General features: G+C 31.2%; 1 protein-coding gene across 2 annotated transcripts in view; it reads left to right on the top strand.

Annotated features, from left to right (window-relative positions):
• Positions 1 to 3191: 3191 nt before the first annotated feature.
• The window catches only part of LOC147067964 (sialin), a 24163-nt gene continuing 13735 nt past the window's right edge, over positions 3192 to 13619 (top strand). For both annotated transcript variants that reach the window (XM_085952311.1, XM_085952310.1), the window contains exons 1-2: positions 3192 to 3482; positions 13384 to 13516. In XM_085952311.1, coding sequence (XP_085808437.1) covers positions 3443 to 3482; positions 13384 to 13516 — 173 coding nt within the window. In that variant the 5' untranslated portion in view covers positions 3192 to 3442. The remainder of the gene's footprint in view (positions 3483 to 13383; positions 13517 to 13619) is intronic.

Raw genomic sequence — 13619 nt, 5'->3', positions numbered from 1 at the left:
CATTTAAATAAGTGTCCTTATTTTGTTATGAGAATACCGTAATATACCAACATACCTGCAAATTGTTACTAGGTTCTGTAAATATATAACTAGAAGTAGATTTATCAAGGATTTCATTGAACTAGTGGAATATTTTTTTTATAGTTTACGTTTATTACAACAATAACTACATTTTCAAAGATTTTCAAATCAAATCAATATACTTATTAGTATTCAGTAATCAGTATTCGCAACCAAAAAATTTAGATCGCAAATTAATCAAACGCGAGATGGAAGAGTATGTTGACAATATTTTTTTTCAAGAATCGAAAAACGATTTATCTAAAAAAAAAATGATCGATGCTTGGTATGTTAAATTTTAAATTCTAACGTTACTCTGAAAATATATTTTCTTTTTAATCGTTTATTAATAGTCATTATATTATAAGAGTGACGAAGGGTGGAGATAGGCTGTGAAGATCCGACATATATATGCACTATTTATGTATTATTTGTTTTCATTGAACTAATAATACAAATTGCATAATATGGTGTTGGATAGTTTTTAAAATTCAAACTAAACTTCAAAATAAACTCTGCCGAAACCAAACCATAATTGATAGAAAGATATAAAACATTCTTATATCTATAAAATATCTAAAATTATAGTCGTAAAATCATACATCATTTTAGATATTTTAAAAATGGAATATTATTGTATGTCTAGTATGGTTTGGTTAGGCAGGGTTTAATTGAATTTAAAAAACTACCAACATATCATCTGCAATATGTACCTAATTCTTAGTTCAATGAAATCAAATACCTAAGTATGACTTACAAAATTTTAATGTGCACTATTTATATAGGATCTCACAGCCGACCTCCATAATATATAGTATACATTTCAAGACGTTAATAACTTGACATTTAGATTAAAAACTAGGTATAAAAAGTTATAATAGTAACATAAACTAACAATTCTATAAAAATATGGCAAACAGTGAGAAGTTTTCCAATTAGTTCCAATAACAAATTCAATAAAAACACTAGATGATAGACACAAGCAAAGCATGAAACAAATATACTCAAAATTCAACATGGCAAAATACACATCACTCAAAATATCTACGTCCATTGCGACCGTATTCGTTAGCTTTTTTGGTACCTGATAATCTTAGGGGTTATTATCGATAATGTGAACATAGATGATCTTTGACCATCCACCGAACTAGACCATAGGCTCTCTCATAGATTGAGATATGCCAGTGACGCTATATAATAAATAATAATATTAGCAACGTGTTGACAAACACTGTGTTGTCGTGTTTCTTAAGTCATAAATACCTACACAAAAAATATATATTTTTTGTGTAGGTATTTCTACACAAAAAATATAACGACATAACATATTATTTAAAATGATTTATTTTACTATAATTTGTTTAAATGGGTTGTAGTGCTAACAACTGATTAATTTTTACTATATTTAATGAGTGAATCGAGCCGAGTTGCCGTTATTATTATGTCGTCAACTTGTGTGTGTACAGTATTTTAAGTGTAGTAATATATCCATTTTCAAATTTCCTCTTCTTTGTAAGTACAATTGAATTAATCAATAAAAAATAAATAAAATTATTGAATTATATGGAAAACATTTTTTGAATAACGATTCTTCAAAATAATGGCGTGAAATCGCATAATAATGTTTTTTTAATGCATTTTTTCTGTGTTTATAATATTAGATATTTTTGTAACTGGGTAAATAGATAAGTATATTGGTATTGCACATGGACTGTGATCTTATAGCGAGATGGTTTATCCTACTGGTTCCCAACCTATGGGTCGTGAACACGAAGGGGTCGCAATGTGTTGTCTAGGCCTTAGGGGTAGCCAACTAAAAAAATATTGTTTAGTCGGTGTCGTGATGTTTGAATAACAGACTGTTAATTAATGTGGAAGTTCTTCGGATTGAATTATCCATTGTGTAAGTATAATATAATTATATGGTATTATTTATATAACACTTGTAAGGCCTTTATTCTCATATAGAAAAATTCTTATAGTTCAAAGCAAAAAAGTGTTGTATATTATATACGAACAGACATTAGTAAAATGAAACCAAATGTATTGTTTGCGAATTGAAAAGTAGAATTCATCCAGCGCTCGAAATGGAAGATGTTACGAACCGGAGCGCTCGACAATTATTTTCCGAAAATATTTACATATTTAAGTATGTAGCTATTACATAGAAATGTCAAGCTCAGACCGTCAAACTGAGTAACTGTCTTTAAACTTGTGGCATGCAGCATAATATTGTCGGTGACGCTGACGAAAATCGAGACTTAGGTACCTACGTCACGTTATATATATATATATATATATTTCTATAGCTCCATTTTACTAAGTTTCGTATTTTAGTGTCTACTTGTACTGATTCACAAACCATAATGCAATATTTAATTACTCCACGTGACGGAGCGATAATCTCCGGGATATTACGAGCAGAAGCTGCGCTCCAGTGGGTTCCAGTCCATTTCGAGCGCTGACTGCTTATCCAGTAATAAAAAGTACTATACATACTAAATAATCTGGGATTAGAGAAGTAAATGTAATGTGATTATTGTGAATTCACAGACAGTAAGAAGAAATGTGATGATTGCTAACCCACGTGTAAAATTTTATTGTATGCATATTTTAACGTATTGTCTTCACCCTATTAAAATTTATCTGTTCATGGGCTTACATGCCTCTAGCCTTGGAGGCCGGACTCAGGAAGGTTTCGTAACGTCTCGATCGGCTAAGTGAGATAAAAATACATCACACATTTGGTCTAATAGTCAAAAAATTTGCCAGCGGTGCTATTTCACTTTATCGATATTATAATTTTAAAATATGTGATAATATGATTGATATACTTAAATGATTATTCATAAGGGGGTTGTGGCTAGAAAAAGGTTGGGCACCTGTGGCTCATCCAATCTCAGCAGGTCTTTGGCATAGTAATTTTGTAACAAGGTTGCAATATGTATTGTACTAACACTAATAAGTAATAACACACCATGTCAAAAGGTATGGGAATACTACCTGTTAGAAGTGGCGAAATATCTATCAGAGGTCCGTTAGAATACAATCGGTGGTTTTTTTGTGCTCTGGTCGCTGCGAGCAAGAAAGAGTGCACGAGGTGAAATGTTTTGCCGATTCGCGAATTTGATGAGTTCAGTGGCAAGTGTACGATTGGACGGATGGTAAAAGTTCCGCGCGAAATAATACAAACGCGAGAATGGCTCGACTGTCGTTTTGAAATAATAATATATTGCTTTCATTCCGCAAGATTATTCTATGGACGTATTAATTAATCTACCGCGATACGAGACGCTTGTGAAGATAATAAACTTATCGTGTTGAAATACCTGTGAAGTGATTTCTTTTATTTTACACAAAAATCGAATATAATCTAATCACAATGAGGATTATATTCCCAAAGAAGTTTGTTAATCTTTCTGGTAAGATATTACAATATCTATTGTTTTATTGAGTTTAGAACATAATTTAAATTAAGAATCTTTTATAATGTTTCACATCCATAGACTACTTAAATTAAAGAATGTAACCACATGTTTTTAAATACTTATTTTAGAATACAGATAGGTACTTAGGGCTTATAAATAAACATTAATTATCTATGAATATAATGATCGATTGAGTATTATAAAATAAAAATCTATATGTGAGCACGTACTTAACTAATTAGAATGAATTGACTGGCTTATTGATTTATCAAAATATATAATATATTTGTCATGAATTAGGTACATACCGATCATCTTTTTGGTAATTTATAGAAAGTTTAAACACTTTACAGACAATTATTATTTGTACAAATAAACTGCTACGTCATTTTGTTGACCTGTGTGAATTATTTTTTAGTGTATTTATCAATATAAAATAGTGCTAAACGATTCCATACGATTTGAAGTTTGTATATTCATTTATTTATTTTAACATGGATAAATATGGTTATGTTTTGTAAACACACACACTTAGAAAACCCAATTATCACTTTCCAATACTTAATCCAGAATAATTTTTCAACTATACAATTCCCCTCTATGTACTCGTACCTATACCGTTTTATAATGGGTTGAATAAATGATGTATAAACAACGTTGTTATTTACGCTTTTAAATTATTTTCATTTAGATGTAAATAATATATATTATATCGGTCATTATCAAGAGCAGTGTATAGTCTTGATAATGGTGTGGCAACTGAAATAGTAATAATTTCTAATTATTAAAATAAAAATTAATTTATAGAATCCACTATATTTAATATTTAATATTATACTTACTATTATAAAATATAATTATTCTAACAAATAAATATGTATATGTAGGTATGTATCCTTTTCCATGTATTAAGTTGTATTGTATGTATTGAGTTGTGTGTGTATTGAGTTTACATTATGTATTAAGTTTACATACAAAAGAGTAAGGTAGTTATCGCTTATTATATTATATTAATCATGTCAGTATTTACGTAGGTAACCTACAAGATATAATATAATTCCTCCATGAAAATATGTAAATATTTTAAAATATCAACACAAATAAGTTGAGTTTTCTGAATAGTATAAGTTCTTTATACTTACTAAATATTATGAACAAATGCCAATTCACAAATATGTACATGCAAAGAGGCGGTTTTCTTACACGCAAATTAATGACGCAATCGATTCGTCAGGCGATTTAAAAAGGGGCCTCGAAACAGTCCAAACCAGTCGTGCAGTTAACAAATTATACCAAAATCGTAAATGTTATTTTTTAACAATCATTCAGTGCGTCGGGCATATACGGCACTAAACGCGGCACTGTATGCGTTTGGAGCGTGCGTTATCATAGATAAAACGAAAAACGTGTAAATATTATGTTCTTTGAATTTTGATTCAGCTTTTTTTATGATTTTGATGTGTGAAGATTATGTGAGATTATAATCACATAACCCAACCGTATAGGCAAACATGCCATTGGAAGGTTCCTCGTACGAAGAACGGCGATTGCAGTTTATAAACATTAATGCGAAGATAACTAGATTATAATGACGAGTTTGTATCATATAATAATGGGAGTGATTTTTTTAAAAATACATTTGATTATTAATTATTTAATACAATACTCGTATATAATATGTACCATAACATTATAATTTCGCATATATGTATATTAAAGAACTAGACACTGTGTTATTGTATATAATTCAATCAAGTGTGGTGGCAAGCAAAATCAAATATTAGCCTTATGATAATGATGTTTAATCAAATGTTTTCTTTTTTAAATAACCTTCTAAGTGATATCAAAAAGAAGGTCGGAATTTGTATGGTATAATCAACTGAATGGCCGAGCGGTACCGCGTCGGATTATAAAGACGTTGGTTTCGGGCTAGAATCCCGGGTCTGGCAAATGCAAAAGATAGAGCAAGTGGTTAACATCAAAACAGAAATCTATAGAGGGCCAAACGGTCCGCATGGGTTCGAATGTGATAATTTACTTACAATTTATAAAATGTTGTACAATTAGTTGCGATAATTATACATAATAATGAAAACACGTAGGTAACTAAAACAACAAAAAAAAACCTAACGAAATATCATTATTGACAGTGGACGGTCTAGGTACTGGAATATTGTGATGGAAATAATTTTTAAATGGTTCATATTATACCTATAAACCATTTTATTAAATCTATTTATTTTATGGAAATGTTGGTAATGAAGTTTCTTGCGACTTATTTTAGAGGGCAGGGCGTTCAGAAGAAATTTCTTTGATATTTTTATTTTCCGAATATCAAGGTACCTATATCATCTGTATCAAGGAATGCTAACTTTTCACTCTCTTGAAAATTGTGGGCTATTTCTGCTCTTAAAACATTTTGTTGCTCTCACGATCCGGGTGGTTAACAATCCTGACGATATAAACATTTGAATTTAATGACATCTATCAATTATTTGCGTGGTTGCAACCATGACCCCTTCTAAATCAAAACTGTTTTTAGTGTCAAGCTTATCAGGTATCAAAATGTCAAAGTCAATGCTCTCCCCAGATTTTCAGTGATGGGCTGTGTAAAAGTATTGTATTGCTTGACTTTTTTTTATTTTAAATTTTTGTTTTATTCTCTCTCATATTTAAATCTCATATTATTATCGTCGTGAATTTATAATTCGCCATGGACACAATGTTTTTTTAAATACATAACTTAAAATGGGTTACCCAACCTAAAATAAATTAGCTGTTTTACATAGTCTCTGTCAATTTATATAATTTCTGTACAGGCATTACAATTTACAAACTAGCATTATTTTGTTATTAATATTATTAACCAATTTGCCAGCGTTAATAATACGTCAGTAACAAAAAAATGGATACGTCATTAATATAAACGTGACCGTGTATTTTCACAAGTAACCTCCATACTATTTGCAGTTAAAATATTTTGTAATTGGAATACAAATATTCTTCGCCAAATAAAACAATTGCACACCGAATAGCTGTCAAAAATCATCGTCTCTATGCGTAGGTACGCGTGTAATAATTTGACATTTTATAAATTATGTTAATTTGCAGAGATTTTAACGAATAAAAAATTTTCACGTCGCCGGCGATTGGTGAATGTTAGCTATTAATTCTGCCATCACGCTTTACTGTTTCGCTTCGTGTATTGTTCAGATTATTATTATGCTAAAAAATGTTGACGAATCTATATTATGTGTATTTCATATTTAAGGACCATTCCAATGATTTGGTCGTTCTTTTATATTGTAAGTTTTTCAGGGATTATCATTTTATTTATTTAAACCATACACTACCGAAGATATTTGTTTTTGCAGGCGGTACATTTATTTTCAATTTGTGTCAAAAATTCATGTTGATGTCGTGGATAACTACGTTTTTATATATGGGTAAGTATAAACTTTTTGAACAATATCATCAAAATTGCAGCTTAGATACATGACTTCATCATAATATTGATTGATTTTTATACTTATGATGAAAATAAAACAAAATTAATATAATATATCAATAGGTACCTAGGTAATAACAGTAATAATGGAAAAATGGTAAATATTGTAATTTGTATAAAGTAAACTTTCGACTAACCAGGCGCGGAATTATAACAATTGACGCAGAACAAAGATACATGATACGTGAAGCTGAAAAGCAAATACTGGATGCTATGCAGGCCGTAATTCAATCACGGTCCAAATAAATTAAAGTCAGTAATTCTCTATCGTAGAAGAAAATTCTTCAAGGTATAGAGAGAGATTAATTGGATTCAAAAGAACCTGAGACTAGTGAAATATCTGAAATATTTAAACTAATAGAAAATGTACGTACACGGCGTTGAAAATGTCGATAAAGGAAACATCGTGGAGTGGTTAAAACATGATTCACGTTCACGTGATCGGATATTGTGTTGCAGATATTGTTTTCAAAGTCAGTTAACCAAAAGAGGAAGATGGAGAAAAATAGTATCAATATCATTGGTCACAAGATTGATTGCATTGGCACTTTATTAGAGTACATCCACCAAGGTGATTCTATCTGCGGGTATTTGGAAAAGTTTTTAGAAAAATTCGTACTAATATTAGACAATCGTCAAAAGATTCTGTAAAACAATACAGTTTCATTTCTTATAAAATAAATACTACATATTATTAAACACGATAAACGTTATGTATCGTAGTAGATTTTTGGGTTTCCACCGTGTGTCCTTCTTCCTTCCTTACTCGACGTATCGGTCTTGTTGCAGAGGCCATTATCAAGAGATGATAATGGCCTCTATCATGTCTTGATAATGGCCTCTGCAACGAGCCCGAAATGTCGAGTAAAGAAGGAAGAAGGACACACGGTGGAAACCCAAAAATCTACTATGATAAAAAAAAACAACGTGAAAGCCTCAAACATTATATAAATAGTATGCATTAGAAATATGTAATAGAATTTTAAAACTAAATATAAATTAATAGTTAGGATTATCCGTACTCCCCCTCATTTATAGCCCAGATAATCGGTAGTTTACAGTGTTTGTTTTAATTTTAATCAACTTTTAATTACCTACTTGACGTCATTTAATATGGAGAAATTTTTCATTGAATGGAAACCCTTGCAGTGCAGTTTTCGACATATTTCAAGGTCTTCTAAACATCGTTATGATAATATATCATATTGTATCCAATCCATCTATTTTATTAAATAAATAATTTAGAAAGAAAATAGAGAGTACCCAACCAAAATGATTGATCTGTAATCAAATGTATGAATTATTAGGTCAATAGAACAGAGAAAGATGACGTACCTATAATCATAAAACAAAATTAAATCGGAATGTTTCATGGTTTTTTATTCATTTAAATTCTTTAAATGATTGTTCTTACAAAACTAAAAGACGCTGTCGTTGTCATAATAATTATTAATGGATCCACTCTGTTGTCACAACTGAAATGTCAATGTTTTCGGTTGGTTACACACAATTATTATAGTACCTACTTAGGTACATTTAAAAAAAGTGGACAAAATTATTATCATTTCCGCAAAAATATAATAACACGTAGTGTGCGGCCTATTTTTGGACTTTATTCCATTATGACAAGCTCTTTTTGAAAAATTCATTTTCGAAACCAGACTCGATAGGTACCCTTTTTCTGAGCGGCCATTTGAAACTTTTTCCTTTAAAAACCATATTTATTTGACGAAATATTTTTAGCTTTTCCGAGCAGTCAAGCAAAACTTATCCTTTCAAAGTCACAATTCACTGGTTTTTTTTCCGAAATTCGAAATTATAATATTTTAGCACACCCACTTAATATAATTTTTCACAAATAAAATGAGGAACAACGGTATGGTACATATTCTATAATAGTTATTTTAGTATATATTATATTAATACTATAAATAAATTATAATTTTAATAACTTTAGTACATAATTATGTCAATGTCTTTGTAAATACTTACAGCAAATTTACGCATTTTGGCGTAAACCCAACGAAGATACTGACTTGTGGCACATATATTGTTATAAATAATCTTGACCTTAAATATAATACTTATAGTATATAACAAGTGCAGCTATGCATTTTATTAAACTGTTCTATTGTTTCATTAAAAATATATAATAAATAATCCTATACCATATCGACAATTTATTTTCCTATCAGACATACATACATAATATCAGTTGGGCCAAGGGTGACTTTTGGAAAGAGGTAGTCTGTGGAGATATGATAAAAAGAACACACTACTTGTCAGGTATAAGTACTTACGAGAAATAAGAAGATAATACGATATTACTACTAATGAATAGGTACACACTAATGACAACGACACACTAATTTAATGAAACTTTAAAAACTCACTGACGACATAAAATTAAGTTATCAGTTTAAGTTACGTATTTTTTCAAAACATTTATACACATCAAAAATCATTAGATACAAGTTCTTTTTATTTTAAAAACAGTCTATTTTAAATTTATTAATATTCGATTAAACACCATTTAAATAATTTTTTTAAATTATCTAATTATTAATTATTTTGTTTTAGGCTCTGCGATCGGAGCTTACCTTAGTTCATACAATTCGATTGACTGGGCGGGGCTACGTGACGTAAAGTCCATATGAAAAAAAATGAGAATTATTTGAAACATAAACCGACCTTTATTTACGCCAAGACAGATGGCGTGCTGTGGTATATTTTTTAAAATCTTTGCAGATTGTTTTGTAATTATCTGTGTAATACATTCATACACGTCATACGGCATTTGTCGTTAGCAAAATAAGTTATTGTATAGAATATAATATTATAATCAAGTGATTATATAAATAAGTCAATATGCAATTAAAAATATTTTTTCTTAAGAAGGTAGGCTTCAAATAATCGCCTAGTATGGAGTCTTCGCCACTGCATAATATTATTATTTTCTTACTACTTCTTAGAGACCATGCCAACCAAAGTGAATGTCTTTGGTTGTATTCAGTATTATCAATAATTATCATAGTATACTATACCTAAGTACTGTGTAATCGGTGTACGTCTAGGCGCCAGGGAAAGATTCTCGCGGCTCCATTTGATTATGAATTGATGTGGTTTGGTTTTCATGTTATATACTTACAAATGTCGCAGAGAAATTGAATTTCAAGATGGCTCTACAAGAATTATTGATAGTTAATGTTTTGAGATGAACATTTTCTACCTGAATACTATAAGTATATTAACTAAAAAACGGTAGCATGTCTGATTTGAAAGTAATTAGTTAGTTTTTTTTTGAATATGATACTTTAAGCAGGGATTTTTTTGAAAGATAAAGGTGCCGGAACTCACTTATTGCCAAACTTTACCCACTAAAGAAAATTACGTTCAAATATCATTTAAAGTAACTTTTCCTGTGCCACGAAGCGCACGAAAAATTAAACAAACAAATATTAATACAAATAAACAAATAAAGTTGTAAAAAATAAAATTGTAAAAACATCGTATATTTGAATAAAAGTATAAAGTGATTTCCATGGCCTCCACATCCTGAAACTGTCCACCAGTCCAGAATCTTTGGCTGGCCCCCTACATATCACCAAGGTTAAAGGCAGTGTGTGACGCTATATAGCATAGTAGCGTTTTTCAAATGGTGTTTGAGGTAAAATTAAGAGTATTCAGTGTATTAATAATCATTAACCAAAAACATGCAATTACACAACCACATATTTTAAAATGTTAATACGCCTGAAGCAAAATTAGCGCTGCAGGCGATTTTTTTACAATTAGAGCAAATTTGTAATGTGCGTTTATCTCACTTATCTAGCCGATCCCTCAGGCTAGAGCCTTGTCACCCCCCCCCCCTTTGTAGTGGCAATGGTAATTTCCAAAGTTCAGTCCAATTCTCGTCTGGCAAATTCTCTCGATTCCTTGTATTAGTGTTAGAGTCTATGGCCGAATGTCTTCCACTAAGTAACCACCGATCAACGTATTTTGATAGGATCGAAAAGTGTCAAAGGTGGTCCGACGAGTTTGATGAACAAAAGTACCGAAACTATTTTGGTCTTCAATGAAGCTCTTAATGGGGTAATGATTTATTAGATTCATTTGCGAAAATTCGCGTTCACATTCACTTGAAGAAATGGTAATGGAATTCAATGCATATATCAAACGAGATAGTTTTTCAGCATATGTTTTTTCATATGAGATGATTCACGAAAAGTAACTTGTACTATGTAAGCGCGAACATTGTTTCGTCTAATTACTTTTGAAATATTAAAAATATCGTGAAAAAGGTGCCGGAACGCCGTTCCACTGCATTACATTACAAAAAAAGTCTTGCTTTTAAGTATTGATAGTACTTTTGCAATACTGATACGATAGGTGCAAATCAATACTTTTATTTCTGGTCGATACTCGATACTGACTAGGTAAATGGGACCTCAGCATTTTTATATAATAATTCTTTCTTTGCCTACATAGACGATGATATTTCTCTTTATCAACAACTTTTTGTCAGCATGGTCACTGTAAAATTATGTAAAATCAACGGCGATTTTCTTTGACGCAAATGACACAATTGATTCGTTAGAAGATTTAAAAGAGAGTACCTATCGAAACACATATGTACGTGTCATACGATTATTAATTTATTCCAAAATCTGAGATGCGTCTTTATGCAGTGACACCCCGTGGGGGTAGGCAGATTGAGCGTCGCTTGGGGCCGGCAGTTACTCGAAGGGCGGCAAATCGAGGAGAATCATTTGGAATATCGTTAGGTATATATAGAAATAGCTATCTAAACTTAGTAATAACGAAAATATCTTTCCATTAAAAAAATCATCTCACTGGTTTTGTCGTATACGCGATAACTAGTTTGCTTCCATTACCCTTCGACGTCCTTGGTGACCAGAAACGACACGTGCAGATTTCCGAATAATTACAGTCTAATATTTTGTTAGTATTGTATCCATACAACACATTTTTTAGATATTGGACTCGTGAAAGGAAGATAAAAAATACTGTATAAAAAAGTGGGGCGGCATTTTGGCGCTGCCTAGGGGCGGCATTTTATCTAGGGACGTCACTGTATTTATGTCATATTATTGAGTATAAGAAGTTACATAAAACATAAAAAAATTACACGAAAGAGGCCTATATTATTATAATCATTCAAACATATACTTATTTTACACAAAAAAATAAACCACAATGTAATATTATTATGTGTCATTTGTCATCATCAAAATCGTGGGGTCAAAATCCACCTAAAATAAATTGTTGACATATCTCGCCGCTCATTATATTTTTTCTTAATTTTATGATCAATTAAGTAATATTAATCATCTAAGACAGAGCTTCCCAACCAGTGTTCTGCAAACGATTGAGATGTGTATTCTTGCGTACAGTAAAATTCAAGCGTCAAATTAGCCAACACTAAACTTGCTATTCGTTTCATATTTCAGCGCGATGATATCGACGATAACATAATAATTATTATCTCTGTGAACAATATTTCTCGTCAAAAATTTAAAAAGTTGAGTGTCTGTACTTATTTATGTACGCGCGTTAGAAGTTATACTTCTTTGGCGTAACAAAACAAAACTTGTGATATACTTGATTCTTTGATTAGCTCTTAATTATCTTGTTAAATTGCACACTCAAGAAAAAGGACCGCTTATTGGAACGCCGTTGGTTTATTTCTATACACTTTAACTTATATTACTAAATTATATAATGGTTTGTTGTTGTTTTTATTTCTGACGTTTAATCGTTTGTTTACGTTAGGAATTGCAAATGGCCGACAATAATAAATTCGCTGCCTAGCAACGGAACAATTCTAAACTATAATATTATACTGTATAATCGTCACGATTACAGTATCATACTGTAGCGTAAAGGTAGTGCGTTCGGCTGATAACCGAACAATCGGTGGTTCGAATCCAATCGAGTGCGTTTTTATTCGTGTGAAAAAATAAATTATGTGTTACATGTCACACGCCAAAAATACACTCTGATTTCCCAAACGCGCCAAAAGAAGTATAACTTCAAAAATGTGTAAGATTAATAATTAGCGTGTCGTGACGTAAAAAGGTTAGGCAGCACTGATTTTACGAAAGTGGCGAAGAAATCTCCCTGTGTGTCGTCAATATATTGTATGATAAGAACTATTATGGCCTCCGCCCACTACAACGTCTAGCCATCGTGTCTGACCCGCCATATATTATGCCGCAAACACTTTCCCCGTAATAATTGTATGTACCAGCTGGCAGGAGATGTCTACGCAGGGCATATAAGGAAAACTCAATGTCTTGTGGTTATGTCAGCGTTTGTTTTTATATGTAAAATATGAGCTTAAAACATGTACAATTTTTTTTCCAGATGCGATCCCGACAAGATTTGTAATAGGAGTGATGCTTTTTACGGCATGCATGATGTCGTACATGTTGAGGGTCAACATGAGTATCAATATTTTGGACATGGTCGAGGTGGACACAAAAAATTCCAGCAGCGGGTAATTTCCTTTTTTTTTTTGATGATTACGATAATGGAAACTAAGCGGATTGAATTATGACCCTAAAAGGAAGAATTTTGGGTATTATGTATATCAGTGTCAT

The sequence above is a fragment of the Rhyacophila brunnea genome, unplaced genomic scaffold, assembly GCF_057557595.1.
Source record: "Rhyacophila brunnea isolate RB1 unplaced genomic scaffold, BYU_Rbru_1.0 scaffold_3, whole genome shotgun sequence".
NCBI classification, from domain to species: Eukaryota; Metazoa; Arthropoda; class Insecta; order Trichoptera; family Rhyacophilidae; genus Rhyacophila; species Rhyacophila brunnea.
Note: the sequence above shows the minus strand (reverse complement) of the source record. Positions and strands in the feature narration are given on the sequence as shown.